This window comes from Heterodontus francisci, chromosome 20 (genome assembly GCF_036365525.1).
Source record: "Heterodontus francisci isolate sHetFra1 chromosome 20, sHetFra1.hap1, whole genome shotgun sequence".
Taxonomy (NCBI): domain Eukaryota; kingdom Metazoa; phylum Chordata; class Chondrichthyes; order Heterodontiformes; family Heterodontidae; genus Heterodontus; species Heterodontus francisci.
The window spans coordinates 43630571-43647736 of record NC_090390.1 but is presented as its reverse complement, the minus strand read 5'-3'; the positions used below and the strand labels follow the sequence as shown (position 1 = coordinate 43647736).

The 17166-nt window shown below is 41.4% G+C and overlaps 1 protein-coding gene across 1 annotated transcript in view; it reads left to right on the top strand.

Moving 5' to 3' along the window:
• inpp5a (inositol polyphosphate-5-phosphatase A) overlaps positions 1-17166 on the top strand; it is a 621533-nt gene that overhangs the window by 480472 nt on the left and 123895 nt on the right. The window contains exon 9 of the mRNA XM_068052673.1: positions 1085-1169. Coding sequence (XP_067908774.1) covers positions 1085-1169 — 85 coding nt within the window. The remainder of the gene's footprint in view (positions 1-1084; positions 1170-17166) is intronic.

Here is a 17166-nt window from a genome sequence, read left to right as displayed (position 1 = left end):
CTATTCTATCAGTGCTGCTGAATCCTCAACCCCTTGCCAATTCTGCTAAATATGAAGTACTTACCTCCAATTAGCACAGTTCTTTTTATTTGTTTGTGGGATGTGAGCATCGCTGGCAATGCCAGCATTTGTTGTCCATTCCTAATTACCTTTGAGAAGGTGCTGGTGGTACACCCACGGTGCTGTTAGGGAGAGAGTTCCAGGATTTTGACCCAGTGACAATGAAGGAACAGTGATATATTTCTAAGTCAGGATGGTTTATGACTTGGTGGGAAACTTGTAGATGATTGTGTTCCCATGCATCTGCTGCTTGTCCTTCTAGGCAGTAAAAGTCACTGGTTTGGGAGGTACTGTTGAAAAACTTTGGCGAGTTGCTGCAGTGCATCTTATAGATGGTATACACTGCAGCCAAAGTGTGCCAGTGATGGAGGGAGTGAATGTCCAAGTTGGTGGATAGGGTGCCAATCAAGCGAGCTGCTTTGTCCTGGATGGTGTCAAGTTTCTTGAGTGTTGTTGGAGCTGCACCATCCAGGCAAGTGGAGAGTATTCCATCACACTCCTGGCCTGTACCTTCTATCTTGTATATTATCTTTGCTGCCATATCTCTCAGCTTTAAATATGATAAGGAAAAGGATGAATGCAAAAATAGATTGAAAATGAAGGGCATTTGCAGGAGAAGACAAATTTCCAGAATTCAATCACCAAATACTGAGGAAAACTGCAGAATGCCTTGTAATAAAAAATATTTGGACTTATTTAGTCACTGTAAATCAATGGTTCTGATAATGCATTTTGCATGACCTGTCAAGACACCCCTATTGTTAGAAAACAATGTAGCATCCAAATTGCCTTGTGCAATGTCATGGAGATCTGTTAATCTATAATGTAACTTTTGATATTTAGTGTAATTTTATCCAAAGTGGTCCAATTTTAAGGGTAATTTCATCGATCCTGCACTTCCAGCAGGGAGCCACTTGAGACTTGTTTTTTTGTTCCCTTGGCTTGACACTGTTATGTTATTTGAAAGGAATAAGACTAAACTGTGTATAGAAAATGCAAATAAATTTCTCCTCCCTCACTCTAGGATTACAGACCAACGATATGAGAAGGTGCCACACTTCCTGTTTGGCGACTTCAACTTCAGGTTGGATTCTAAAGGTGTGATAGAGGTAGGTGTTGCTGGGCAGAAGTCCTACCAGGCTCCAGTTCTGCCACTATTAAAGTTTTTACTCTCTAGTTTCACAAAATGCTCAAGAATTGTGTTGGTTTTTTTTAAGAGGCCAAGACTCTTGCTAAAGTTGAAGTTTCAAAGTTACAGTTTCAAAGTTACAGTAGAATGTCAGAGCCAAGAATTTCTGAGGAGGAGAGAGAGGGGAAGTAGAACTCACCTCCAGCATATTTTTTTTACCTCAATTCATAACAATACTTAGGAATCAGAGGAATAAACTATATCACCACATGCTCATACAACATATATATTTCAGTAGAGTGACCACTAGCACTGACATTATTAACTCTTGTTTTTTTGAAGAGGAACAGTTGTCATCATTTTTTATCACAACTAGTGGGGAATCAGCGGGTTATCTAATTCCCTACCCATTTTGTTTTGGTTTGTAGACTGTGGAGTAATGTCACCAGGAGAATTGTACCACTGGTATGGGCACTGAGCCCAGCGTTATGAGTGCAGTGTACTTGATCATTTACAGATAATCTGGATGAAAAGGAAGATAAGTTAAAGAAGAATAAATAGGGTTAAATAAATGAGAAATTACAGGACAAAAGGAGTAAATAAGAGAAAATAAAATTAAATATTGGCAAATATTGCAGAAGCAGGTAAGTATAAATTCTTGAAAGTATTAACATAAAATTAAATAACTTATTAGCCTGGTAGAATGGACATTTCTAGGGTACATATGAAATGTAACAAATAGTTTAATTAACTTCCCTTCCATATTTCAAAATATTCACTGACGCTCTTCTGTCAATTTAGTGCACTCAATTTTTATACAGAAGGTAATGAAAGCTTCAGATTCATGGGTGAAGAATGGATTTTATTCAGTACAGGTGAGGGAAAGGAGCGCGACAAATCAGATTTCACCAATTGTCTGAAATGCTGGAGTGTTGAGAAAGCAGTAGGACTGGGCAGAGTTATTTAAAATGTTAGAATGGTATTGTAGTATAAATCACAATCCATTCTCATAGGATATAAGTATTTTGTTTTGGCAATATCAACCTGCAGTTCAAAATAAGGCAAGAGAACTCTTTTACAAGAAAGTACAATGATCCTGAATGTGCTATTTATTGAACAGTTGTTAATACGTACTTTGTGTTTTGAGGTTGATTTCACTCGCACTAAAGCCTTTTACTCGCAGGTTTAGTTTAAGTTCAATCTCAGTTGACTAATAGTGAATTTGCACTGCAGCTTTTGTATCGGTGAAAAGTTGTTTCAATATTGCACCAACTTTAAACTTGCAAAGTGTAATTTGGTATTGAAGCCTGCAATGACTCCAAAGTGAAGTGGGGTGAGAATCATTCCGCCAGACCATCTCAATCCACTTTAGTGCCAGGATAAGCTTTGATTGAAGGTACAAGCTGCACTACACCATAACTGCAGCGAAACTGCTTCACACCCATGCTACAGTTATAGTGTAAATGTGTGGTGGACTATCCTGGATCAGGTGTACTTCTCAGATGTTCACTCTCAACTTAAAGTTAAGGTAGCAAAATCCTAAGACACTTGAATGGGTCTAAGGGTCTGGTCTGACTCTCCCGAAAGGTAAGGAACAAACCAAGAATATTACCGTCCTCTAGACAGCTCTTTTTAGCAAGTTCCAGCCAGTTTATAATGTCCCAAATATGGGAAGAGTCCAGGCGTCTCTCCTCATTAATGTACCTCATCACCAAAAATTGTTTTAGTTTAGTTTAGAGATACAGCACTGAAACAGGCCCTTCGGCCCACCGAGTCTGTGCCGACCATCAACCACCCATTTATACTAATGCTACACTAATCCCATATTCCTACCACATCCCCACCTGTCCCTATATTTCACTACCACCTATCTTTACTAGTGGCAATTTATAATGGCCAATTTACCTACCAACCTGCAAGTCTTTTGGCTTGTGGGAGGAAACCGGAGCACCCGGAGAAAACCCACGCAGACACAGGGAGAACTTGCAAACTCCACACAGGCAGTACCCAGAATTGAACCCGGGTCGCTGGAGCTGTGAGGCTGCGGTGCTAACCACTGCGCCACTGTGCCGCCCTATGGGGATTCGGTTCATGAGTTAGTGATACAGAAGACTATGTGAGATAATATAAGTTCTAAACTATATAGAAATTATTAAAGAACGGACATGCAATTTACAGCTGGTGAAACTAACCGCAGCATTGACAGTTCTTGAAAAAGATAAAAAAAAATCTTATTTCAGTAGAGAATCCAACTTTTAAATCTAAGTATTATTACAGTCGAATATTCTTAGAATTAGTTAAGTAGGATATCCATCAATTGTTAAAGTAGCATATATCTTAAATTAAAGGCCTGCTCAGGTCAGGAAAAAAAAAACCTGACCCGAACCCAACAGAACCACATTGGACCCGAGCCCGACCCGGCCTGAGTCCTTCGATTTTTTCCAGCGCCCCACCCGACACTACCCAAGCCCAACCCGAGCCTGACCCAACCACCGGAATGTTCACTTTACCTACCTTCCGAGTCCAAATCCGTTTTTCACTTTTTCAGTTTGTGCAGATAAGCAACAAAAACCGTAATTGGACTTGAAAGGTTGTTTAAAAAGATGAAGATTGGAGCCACAAAGTCAGTGATTGTTTGATCACGAGTTAAACAGAAACCCATGGCATTGTGCCCAGACAAGTTGTGCCACATTGTACCACTATCTGTATTGCTTAGAATAAACACAACAATTGCCCAAAGGCTCAGAAAATATCATTATATATTACCTAGACTCCTGCTTTACAGGTTGAAATACTTGCTGCAAGTTTATCCAGTGAGCAGCTGAGGTGCAGAGACCAGGAAGGTCCTGAGTGATTAATTATTATAAAATATACAGTATTTATATAAAAAATATAAAATGATCACTGTCAGGACACACAGTACTGTGTGTGTGTGACCCGGACCCAGCCTGACCCGACCCAAGCCCGAAAGCCAGACCCGGAAGAGCGACCCGACCCAAACCCAACACATGTCGTCGGGGCCCGTCGGATTCAGGTCGGGTAGCAGGCCTTTACCTTAAATCCCTGAGTAGTAGGAGGCTGTAGAGTTGGTGAGATGTCTCTGTCCCAGTTAAGGGGAGGATCATGCGCACCTTGCTCTGATAGCCAATGAGATCCACTCCAGTGAACCTAAACGAATCTAAAAACCTGATCTGAGGTTCCATTATTTATACTATTTTTCCCCAGTTGTTCTATTGGCTGCTCTACCTCAATTGTCTACGAGCACTCTTGTTGATCAACTTGTCATGACTCAATTAACTTTTGTTTCAACATGTTTTCAAATATTGCTGGGCTTTCAGCAACAAGCCATCTTATCAATCAGTTAGCATGTGGTGGGCCCCCTTGGTTTAGGCGGTCTGGTTGTTATTCAGTTGGTACTCTTCCACGTGTGTCTTCGAATAAATTAGATATTGTTGGGCTTTCAGCAAAATAAACCCTTATCAATCAGTTAGCATGTTATGAGTCCCTTCTGTTTAGGAAGTATGGTTATTATACGTTGGTGTTCTTCAACGTGTGTCTTAGAGTAGATTAGATATTGTTCAGCTTCCAAAAAAAACCCATCTCCTCAAGCAGTTATCCTGCTCTGAGCACCCTTTGCTTAGAAGGTGTGGTTGTCACGCAGTTTGGTTCCCTTCACTTAGAAAAATGAGGTAAGCAGCGGGCTCCCTTTAGTTGGAAGGCAGAGAGTTCCTTTACTTAAAAAGATGAGGCAAGCAGTAGGCTTCCATTATTTAGAAGGCAGTAGAGCCTTTAACTCTTTGAGTCCTCAGGGCTGGATTCCTTCACAAGCTACAGTTATAGTGTGAATGCACCCTAACATAAACAGAGACCTTGAGTGACTCTAATGCCCAGATTATAATGTTGCCAGACTGCCTGTTGTGCTTTGCATCTGAATATCTTCAGTTCTGTGATTGACTGAAATGCAAGATGAAGATCTGTGGACAAATGTTAATAGACATGTCTAAAGATACTAACCCTAGGAGTAAAAAGTAAATGCATTTGAAGTTTTGAGAAAACCCATTGGATTTGCAGAGCTGATGTATGTGTTCCATTGTTCTTTGTCTATGCAAGAATCCTGCAGCTGCGTAGCATGTCTTTTCTTTCCTGCAGAGATCATTGAGGTAAAGTTGTTTTTAGGATGAATTTATTTTGATTTGTAGTACCAATCACAATCTGTTAAAAATCAATATTCACATTGATCCCAATTAAGTTACCTTTACTTCCCTTTTGTTTAAATCTATGAATGATTTGGATGATTGTACAGGAGGCAGGACTACAGCCCAAGAGAGCTCATTGTTCTTTGCTCAGATTTAATATTTGTTTCAGCCTCGTTGGACAGCAGTATACAGCATCTACTTAAAACATAAGAAGGATTGACAATAAGAAAATGCCATTTAGTTCATCAAAGCTCATGCAAGAATTATCTCCTGCTAGAATTATCCACCTATAGAACTCTGGAAAACTGCTTGGACTTGCAAGCAAAGTTTGTAAATCCATGGCCTGAATGTATAAGTAGCCATGGCCTGCAAGATGCTTTGGGATTTCAGTTGAGCTTTTATACCAGCCTGGTTTGAGTTCAACCATAAAAGAATTAGCTTTACTTCCCCTAGACCTTTAATGGCAGCCAATGGATGATGAGCTCATTATTCTAAAGAGCTATTTATTCTAAATAGTTTTGAATGGATTTCTGTTGTGAGTGGGCTTTTGCCTGAATTTCTCATTTAAGGGCTAATTTTGGAGCTCAGATTGTATTGAGCAGAATATGTGTTTTACAGTTAATTTTTGTAGTCTTTTTATCTCCAGATATGTGTGTCTCCTTCTTAGGAGATGCTTCCCTATTGGTGAAGCTTTGAAATGACATTTTCCCCATTAATTACTTATTGAAGCAACTTAATCTGTTGTTAATGATGCTGCAATATGTGGTTCTATTACTGTAATTTCAAGATGTCTTTGCAGAATGCATTGCTGTAGCTGATGTTGAAGTGCCTTTGGGCATGTTATAATTCATTGTCCTGTTTAAATCATTGTTATGGTTTTCTGACATGTACCACAGCAATGAAATGTTAACAGTAAATATCCAAATGTTTTTAGTTTTGTTCCTTTTGTGAGTATTGTACTTTTTTCTCATAAGTCCCTTTTGGTACCAAGATTTCCATTTGTGCTCCATTCCAATTGGTAGAATATTTCAGGGACAGAAAATGTAAATATTATATCTGTAACACGGAGGTGAACAGAGCTATGGAGCAAAACAGTTGTGTGGATTATCTTTCTTTTAAAAGAGGCTACGGAAGCGATAAATATAAAGTACAAGCATGAAAGATATGGAGGGTCAGCTTTACACCCAACACTCTTTACTGAGATTAAATCTGTACATTTTGTCTTTGTGCCTGCCTTGGTCTTGGGATTGTTTTCTAACAAGCAAGAACCTCAAAAATCCATGGGGTGCGATCCCAGCATAATGAGCAGAATTGGGCCTGTTGGTGCCCTCCAGAGTTTACAGGGCCAGTGGAAAGGCACCTGATTTACATGTGTCAGACGAACACTAGCACCACTAATGGTTCTCAGGAAACTGCCTGCCCTGTGCTGCTGGAAAGTCCGTTACCTGCCCACCATGACCTTCAATTCCCTGTGTAAAGGGCAGATCAAGATATTTTGAACAAATGTTTATCACTGTGCACGGGTTCAGGCAGGGCTTATTTAAAGCTATTGAGAGGCTGGTACACCTTATCTCACTTGGATATTGGCTTCCAAAGACTACACCAGATCCTGAATGAGCCAAGGGAGTCAGAATTACTGACACAAGGAGTCCCTGCACCCAACTTTGACACCCCCTCCCCTTCCACCTGTGGTATTTGTTTTGTAAGGAGCCTTTAAAGGCAGGCTAGAAAATCCCGGAAACAGTAGAAACTTAGCACAATCTGGTTTCTGACATTTTCTGGCAGGTTCCATCGGTTCTATCACCCCAGAGGTAGGACAAGCATTGCCAAATCTGGTTGGACGTATTCCTGGAGGCTTCATCACATGACCACCCGCCTCCAACCACCCCGCCCCATACTCCCATCATTGGTCACGTGACATGTCCATCCTCGTAGTGTCCAACCTTCCCACGCCAATTGGAAAGTGAGCAAACTCTTCATTACACGATTACATTAATCTTGACTGTTGGTCCCATTGCTGATATTTTTATGATTAATAAACAAAAGATTTCACAGTAAATGAAAAAACACACAACTTTTTTCGAATGCTCCTTTGATTTTTTTTACTGGATTGCTGTGGATTGATCTTTAGTTCCTGGAGACGCTAGGACAATACTGGCGGGGTGGTAACCCTTCTTCGGGCAGTTTGGGGGGAAATGGGTGTGTAGAAACTACATAGATGTCCTGGGCTAAGATTGTAAATGGTTCTTTGCAGACTACTCAAACTGATTTTATTACTTATTATTTATTACTTGTGAGCAAATCTTTTCAAGGTTTTAAAAGGCCTACTCCTTTGTTTCCTTGCTATTTTAAAGAACTGAAGAGCAAACATCACTTCATTGCCTTGTTGCCCTGAACACCTAATCAGCATCAATTGCTGGAGCCACTGCACTACTTGTAATTGGTGCTTCTTTGTCACTGCTGAGATAATGCAGATTTCAAGCTCATTATTCATGTAATCACAGCCATCACAGCTGTGTTTATTCTGAAAGTGCATTGTTACCACTGCTGTTTATGCCCATTATAGTAGAGGCTAGAATAGGGATACAATTCATTTAAAAAGCCAGAAGGAGAAAATGCTGTCCTGAAAGAAGCCATATCTTACACTGGGAACAAAAGGGAAATGGAGGACAATCCAGCCATAAAAGAGGAAATTTCCTAATGAGCGTGGGAGGGTGTGCACATCAGCTGACAAAAAGAATTTGAGACATTCCTCTGCATCTCTGTTTGGAGTCACATATATTTTTGCCTGAAGGATAAATGCATAAAGGCTGCTCATGATTTGGAATGCTATTGAAATAGTGTTTGAGAATGTTTAAACTTCATACATTGGAACCCATATTATCAGGATTGTGTACCAAGAAGCTACATATGGCTCAGATGATGCACAATGGTATTTACTGGCTTGTTTACAAAGCATCTGGGGTAACTGTTCCTATTCTAACAATTACTAACATTCAAATACAGCATATTTTGAGTCTTGCCAGTTTCCAACTGGACCATTAGATGGAGCTCTCATGGTGGCAGAGCACTTTATTTGGGGGCGGAAGAGCTGGAGAAGGGAAATGGTGAACAATCCTTTTCCACTGAGCACGTCCCACAGTTGGCTGGTGGAGATTCATATTGTGGCCGGGGAGAGGTGGATTTCCAGGACAATCCTGCTTTTCAGACCAAATCAGGGCAATATAAAGAAAGACTTGCATTTATGTAGCGCCTTTCACGACCCCTGGGCATCTCAAAATGCTTTACAGGGAAGTACTTTTGAAGTTATATACTGTTATAATACAGTAAACGCAGCCACCAATTTGTGCACAGCAAGCTCCCAGAAACAGCAATATGCTAATGATCAAATAATGTGTTTTTTTCGTGATGTTGATTGAGGGATAAATATTGGAAGGATACAGGGGATAACTCCCCTGCTCTTCTTTAAAAGAGTGTCAACTTAGATTTTTGTGCTCAAGTTGCTGGAATGTCTCTTGAGCCCATACCTTCTGACTCAGAGATGAGAGTGTCATCAACTGAGCACAACAGAAGCTCAATTCATGGTAAAATTGACAGCAACTCATAATGCAGGGTACAGTAGCCTAGTGGTTTTGGTACCGAACCAATAGTCCAGAGGTCATAAGTTCAATTCCCACCATGGCAAGCTGTGAAATTGAATTTAATAAAGCTGGTAAACTGTAGGCTGGCACCAGATAATGACAATGAAAGCTACTGGATTGTTATAACTAATGTCTTTCGGGAAAGACACCTCCACCCCTAACTGATCTGGCCTATATGTAATTCCTGTCCCATGACACGTGGTTGACTCTGAAGTGCCCTGAGGGTAACTAGGGCTGGACAATAAATGATGCCTTGCCTGTGTTGTTTAAAAACAAATGAATTATGGAACAAAAATATTACAGAAAAACTGAATCCACATGAAGTTATAATTAACCATAAAATTAGAATGTTTTATATCACGTGAAATGTAGACAATCGAATAAATATTGTGCTCCAAAAAGAATATTGTGATAAATATCTACTAATGAAGTCTCTGAAGCAGTCAGTAATTCACCTTAGTAAGTGGACACAAGTCCTGCTCCACTTGGCCTACAAGGAAACCTTAAAACGAAAAACTTAAATTTTCCAAGCCTCTTCTGGGTCTCGATCCAGATCCTGGCAGGTTTGTCCTGATGGGGAAGCTTGCCCTGGTCCCCTGCTCGGCCTCAGGTTAATATTTGCAGTCCAACCCCAGTGATGTCATCAGAGCCCAATCTCCATATTTAAAAAAGGACCCTGCTTACTGTACATATTCTAAAATTTCAATCAACCAGATCAGGTCGAGAAGCCAGTGGCTAATTCTCCCACTCCAGTTTAACTGTCAGCCAATTCCCCTCGTTTAGTATAAGATTCTTCTGTATGCGATAGACCATTCAAATCATTTCTCGTAAAACTCTCATTATATGGACAATTAAAGAGGCACTTTTAGATTTAACAGTTTATATTTCAGTGATTGTACTCCACGTGAATGGGAGGCCAATTGTTCAAGTTTGGTACAATTGTGTAAGATATGATGAAATGACCATGATAGCATTTAGACTCAGATTTCTCAGGTTTCAGCCATGTATTGCACTTGGGTAGATTATTCCTGCCCTCGCCTGTGGTGAATTATCTTGTCCACAACAAGCACATATCAATCCCTGCACTGCCCATGATATTCTGCTTCATGATTACAATGAGCAAGGTGCCTTGCTGTGGGTGAGGGTCAAATTCCATTGGCCCCACTCTGCCAGTGGAGTGTGACTTGAGTACACCCATAGTGAAGGGATTCAAACAGGTTCACAGGAAATGAGACAGTGAGGACTACCACTGCTTCATTGACCCAACTTTAGTTTCTCTGTCTCTTCCCCTGTCAGAACCACTGTTGGTTACCTCTTCTCTGTCCGTTGCATGTAATTGCTCATGGGGGAGGGAGGGGGCTTGGCCTCCCATTCGATTTCTCTCCCATTTTCCCCATTTGCCACTACTTCCCTGGGGCTGTCTGGTGGAAGATGGTGTTAGGCCTAGGATAACAGGGGGGAAGGTTCCACAATTCTTTAAAATAGAGGAAGAGACCTAATAGAGGCCACCTCTTGCTCGATTTCAGCTCCAGAATTTCACCCATTTATGCCTCAGCCCAAAAAATTTTTCCAGTATATCTCCAGGACGTTTCTGTGTCCTTAGGGTCCTTTGTCACATCTTGTGGTGATGCAGAAGCATCTCCTCTGTACTGCTACTGGGATTTTCCCACTTTCACTGACCTGCTCACTCTTGTGTATCAAATGCCCCTTGACCATGGGTAGTAGTTGGGGTGGATTCAGAGCAGTGGGCTGAAGCCCCACCCTGCCAGAATTCTACATTGAAGAGGACTATCTAGCCTGACAGGTTTCTGCCATGTGATTCATGGTAAAACTATCCCATTTGTGATGTATGATGTTGCAATATTGGAAGCCCTTGCTATTTTTCTGTCTCATCCACCAGTGTCATCTTGATCTCTATTTGCCTCTGACTGCTTTCTTTTAGCAACTCCTTGTAATCTTTACTGTGGCAATCTTCCAGTCGAAGTCCACTTCTGTCAGAGGAGTCAGGTGGTTGCAGAGCAATGCCCTGTACAATTGAGTCATTTGTTACGACCAGGTGAGAAAGGGGTCTAGGTTTCCCTCTCAGCTTTCACCTGATCTTACCATAACAGGGTTTAATTTTAAACACACTTTTTTTTTAGCTCCCCCTTGGTGAATCCTTGTTCACCGCTTTCCAATTATAAGGCAAGGAAATTGCCAAACAGGTTTTCTTAGGTTTAAAGAAAAAAGGTTGAACTTTATTAAACTTAAACTATAATTCGGTTAACGCCTACGGATACATGATACGCCCACGTTAGCATGCACATGCGATACACACATGCAGATAGAGACAGAAATGAGCAGAAGAAATAAAATGGAAAAGTTTGAGGCAATATTTGAAGATGGTTTTTAGTTACAGCTCACCGAGCTCACGACAGTGTCCTTGATTGTAGGTAGGTCTTGCTTTTCATTGGGGCCTAGTATTCTTCTTAAACCTTGCTCGATGTAGGAGACTTTTCTGTCTTGGATTCAGTGGATTTGGAATTCTGTGAGAAAGAGAGGGAGAGCCAGACAGACAGACAGAGAGGTCTTTTCAGTCCAGGAGCATTCTGCAGTCTCTGAGCTCAAACTTTTTGTACAATTCAGCAAAACCCAGGTTGCCAAGCAGGTTAGTCATGTGACTAGCTGGTCTGAACACGTCTGGCTGCGGATTCTCATGCCTTAGCCGACCCTGGAATGCCTCTTCTTACACGCAATACCTGGTGCTCAAAGTCCATTGTGGGTTAAATTGGAGCAGGGAATAGTCCCTTTGTCCCTCCAAGTACTGCCTGTTAGTATGCAAATGTTTTTTCCAGCCACGGCTGATCTGTTTAACAAGTAATATCCTCGCTCCAGCAACAGTTTAAAATCAATGTTCATCTGACAAAATTAATATGCTTCATTCTTGGCAGGTTGGGGGGTCTGCATGACACATTCCACACTGATGTACCATGCTCAGGAGCATACCCTGCCGTATAATTCAGTTTGGCTCAGTGGTAACACTCTCAACTGTGAGTCAGAAGTTTGTTGGTTTAAGTCCCACTGCAGGACTTTGAGCACATAGTGCAGCTGGCATGACTAAGAATGTTGCATTGTCAGAGGTGCCATCTTTTGAATGACATGTTAAACCAAGGCCATCTCTGACTATTCAGATGGCTATAAAAGATCCCATCACACTATTCAAAGAAGATCAGGAATAACCTGGTCCAACATTTATCCCTCAACCAACACCACCAAAACAGCTTAACTCGTTTGGTGTCTGTGGAATCTTGCTGTGTACAAATTAATTACCATATTTTGTCTACAAAACAACAGTGCCTACACTTTGAAAATAATTTTTTTGCTGTGAAGTGCTTTGGAATGTCCTGAGGATGTGAAAGACGATGCAAATACAGTCTTCTTAATTTTGTTCTATTCCAAATATTCTGCACTGTGTTTTCCTTGCCCAGTATCATTCTTTTTTAAATACTCTTCTTTAAAGACTCCAATATTTTTGCACCAATTTGCAACATAGGGGGCAAGTTACCTGCTTTGAAGCCTTTGTAATGCAACTAATGTGCCAGTTACTAGGAGGCAGATGAATGTAACCCAGGATAATGTGGCCTCTGATTACTCCTTTTTCCTCATGGAGGAGTACCCAGCCTGCACTCTAAACCTCCTCCTGATTTCCAGCTGAGATCAGGATCCTGCTGGGTGTTGATGAACTGCTGTTCCCTTTGTCCTATTGAAAGCTTGGCCACTCTGCTACATATTCTAGCCTGATGAACAGTTATTATCCGCACTCTTATGTAAGTAAAAAATCATTTCTGTGCCATAGTGCATGAAAATGCCTTTAATGAAGTGTTTCAATTTTTTTGGTGGTTTTATTCTATTGTTTTTATGCATCTGTGTATGTGTTACAGCTGAGGCCAGGTCATGACCTTTTTTCATAAATGTGAAAGCAGCTCACAGATCAGTGTTTGCTTCTTGCTGTCATTTTGTTCTTTTAACATGTAGCGGTGCCCTTTCCCCTGTGCTGTCCAGGCAGATGTTGTTACTTGTTGATTGATTTATCTGGCGTAAGGGAGGAGCCTCCCCTGGGGAGGGGGAGGGGGTTATATTCAACAGCTCCTGTGAATTTGAAGTGGGAAGAAAAAATACCTTTCACAAATCCTAGAATAGTAGGTACTGGTAGCTCCCTGAGGACAGCATGTAAACATAATCCACAACCTGACGTCTCCTGAAGAGTTCACAATCTCAACAGCATCATAATGTCACATCTCTGGTCCTCTCAATGTTCATCCAAACAAGAGTTCAACCTGGAGCAGATAAATAATCAAAATGACTGAAGTGGACCATTTTGTTAAGGCCAGTGCAACCGTTTATTTCTTCTCCTGAAGGGGAAAGAATTGAGAGCTGTGGTGAAAGGGCAATGGAATGGTACCAATTGGATAGCTCTTTCAAAGAGCTGGCCCATTCACCAATAGTTCCACACTCCTTAGCTTCCTTCTCTCGCTGACCATCAATCACATCATCCTCTTGGCCACAATGCGAAAATAAAAACCAACACAAAATGCACATTGCAAGCCAAAATTACAAATTAAATCATGCAATATTGCACAGAATTTAAACTAATCACCCTTATGCATTCCCTTAGTTCTGTCTTCCATTTGCCTTTGCCTGGCCTAGTGCTCGTGCACAGTGCTACCCCAGTGGCTGCAGCGTGACTGATGGAGGGCTGCTGACTTTCAGTGGAGGAGACTGCAGATGGCTTTGAAGGATAACCTTGAGCATCGCTGAGCGTAGAAGGCCCAGCTTCAGACCATATCATCTCGGCATAGACAGTAACAGTCTGGACTGGCTAGCTGATAGGAAACAGCAAGGGCACTGGCAGAGTGGCAGGGGTGAGGGGGGGGAGGACAAATGTTGTCATTCTGAGAGAGGACAGAAGGTTCCTGCTCCATAGGGCATTCCTACAGGTCAGAGCCTCAGCAAACCTTATAATCTGTTAGAGGACACATTTCTGGACTGCTGTGACACTCTGAAAGCCCCTTTGAACACTGGTATCCACAGAGCATCTATGATAACAGACGTCCGAGCTTCTACTGCAGCACTGAAATGTTGAATAGCTGTTGTTTGTGCTGCAATAGAAGCTGACAGATCAGCCATATGGCAGTGCATCATGGTTGGTTCCACAAGTATGTTGATGGAGTTGGCCACCAATTCCACCCTGGAAAGGACAGGCTCCAAACTCTGCGCAAAACCCTGTACAAGGTTTCTGCTGGATTTCATGCTCCAAGTTGATGCTGGACTCCTTCCGGCTCCTTGACATTCAATGCAGACTTTCTGGTAGGCTTCCTAATGCATTAAGCATTTCATTGTGTACACCCATTAGCTTTTTTCTGTAACCTGTCTCATCGATGTCCTCCTCTGAGTCCTCTGCAGCAGAACGTGTGTGCGACCTTACCCTCAGGCAAGAAGGCACCTATCCTATCCTTGGCCTCTGCTCTGGTCAAAACACAAAAACTCAGCAAGAAAGAGCCATCCGTGTCTTACAAGGGAAGTTAAGGATTGTATTAGATTAAAAGACTTGCAGGTTGGTAGGTAAATTGGCCATTATAAATTGTCACTAGTATAGGTAGGTGGTAGGGAAATATATAGGGACAGGTGGGGATGTCTGGTAGGAATATGGGATTAGTGTAGGATTAGTATAAATGGGTGGTTGATGTTCGGCACAGACTCGGTGGGCCGAAGGGCCTGTTTCAGTGCTGTATCTCTAATCTAATCTAATCTAAAAGAAGGGGTTTATAGTGTTAAAAGAATAGTAGTAAAGCCTGAGGATTAAGTGTCTTAGAAACCAACAAAGGGTGACCAAAAAGTGATGAAAAGGGAAGTAAAAAATAGAATATGAGCATAAACTAGCCAGAAATATAAAAACAGATAGTAAGAGCTTTTGCAAGTATATAAAAAGGAGAGTAGCTGAAGTAGACAGGAGAAATTATCATGGGGAATGAGGAAATGGCAGAGACATTGAACAAGTATTTTGTGTCTGTCTTTCATAGTAGAGGACATAAATTACAGACCAGAAATACAGGGGCTAATAAGAATGAGGAACTTAGGGTAATTAATATCAGCAGAGAAATAGTATAGGAGAAAATTTTCTATTTCTTCTGTTCATTTGTTCTTATAGTTCCAGTGCATTTCCAGGACCTGATGGCCTACATCCTAAAAGAGGTAGCTGCAGAGATGGTGGATGAGCTGGTTATAATTTTCCAAAATTCCCCAGATTCTAGAATGGTCCCAGGGGATTGCAAGTTAGCAAGTATAACACCAGTCTTCAAGAAGGGAGGGAGAGCAAAAGCATGGAACTACAAGCCAGTTAGCCTCACATCAGTTGTTGGGAAAATGCTGGAATCTATTATTAAGGACGTTTTAACAATGCAATTAGAAAATCACAGTACGATCAGACAAAGTAAACAAAAGGGTTTTTTGAGGATGTAACTAGTAGGATAGATAAAGGGGAACCACTAGATGTAGTATACCTAGATTTTCAAAAGGCATTCGATAAGGTGCCTCACAACAGGTTGATACACAAGATAAGGACTTTTGGAGTTGGGGGTGATATATTAGCATGGGTAGAGGATTGGTTAACAGACAAGAGTGAAAAATAGCAATAAACGGAATATTTTCAAATTGGCAGGCTATAACTAGTGGCGTGCTGCAAGGATCATTGCTGGGTCTCAGCCATTTACAATCTATATTAATTAGACACCAAGAGTAATTAATCTAAGTTTGCTGATGATACAAAGCTGTGAGGAGGACACAGAGGCTTCAAAGAGATATAGACAGGTGAAGTGAGTGGGCAACAATGGCAGATGGAGTATAATATAGGGAAGTGTGAAGTTTTTCACTTTGGTAGAAGAATAGAAAAGCATAATTTTTTAAAAGGTGTGAAACTTCTAAACATTGATGTTCAGAGAGACTTGGGTGTGTTTGTACAAGGAACGCAGAAAGTAAGGTTGCAGGTACACAAGCAATTAGGAAGGAAAATGGCATGTTAGGCTCTATTGCAAGGGTATTGGAGTTCAAGATAAGGAAGTCTTGCTACACTTGCACAGGGCTTTGGTGAGACAACATCTGGAATACTGTGTCTAATTTTGGTCTCCATATCTTCAGAAGGACATACTTGCATTGGAGGTGGTACGGCGAAGGTTCACTGGATGAGATAGCTGTCCTATGATAAGAGGCTGGGTAAATTGGGCCTATATGCTCTGTAGCTTAGAAGAATAAAAGATGATCTCATTGAAACATACAAGATTTTGAAGGGGCTTGACAGGGTAGACACTGAGAGGTTGTTTCCCCTATCTGGGGAATCGAGAACATGGGGCACAGTCTCAGGATAAGGCGCCAATCATTTAGGACTAAAATGTGGAGAAGTTTCTTCACTCAAAGGGTTGTGAATCTTTGGAATTCTCTACTCCAGAGGGTTGTGGATGCTCCATCACTAAATATGTTTGAGACTGACAGATCTTTGGTATCCTAGGTAATCAAGAGATACAGGGAGCAGGTGGGAATGTGGAGTTGAGGCAGAAGATCAACCATGATCATATTGAGTGGAAGAGCAGGCTCGACGGACTGTATGACGTACTTCTGCTCCTATTTCTTATGTTCATATGTTTTTATGGTTCCAGTGCACTTGTGTCCTGTGTTTCACCATGTGCAGATCACGTCCCTATGCTATCTTCTAAGATACGTACAGTGTCAGTATCTGACCTGGTGGTTGTGAGTGTGAAATTGAGTGAGGGTGGTCTTCCTCCACTGCCTGGGCAGGTTGCAGTTCTTAGGTATCTGAAACGAGAAAGGACAAGCATGTGAGGGTTCAGTGAAGCATATGAACATTAAGTATGGGTCCTGATTGATAGAAATTGTTAGTAGGTGAGTGATGGGGGTGTGGTGAATTGAGCAGTGTCTGAGGTGAGTGCTGCAGTTGGTAGGATATTGCATTTGAAGATACATTCACTGACTTTAACTACCTGTGTCAGGTCATTGAACTTCTTGCAGCTTTGCATCTAGGTCACTGGGGCTAAACTCCAGGCGTTGATCTCCACGGCTATCTGTTCCCACTGCCTTCTCAGTGTGTGTC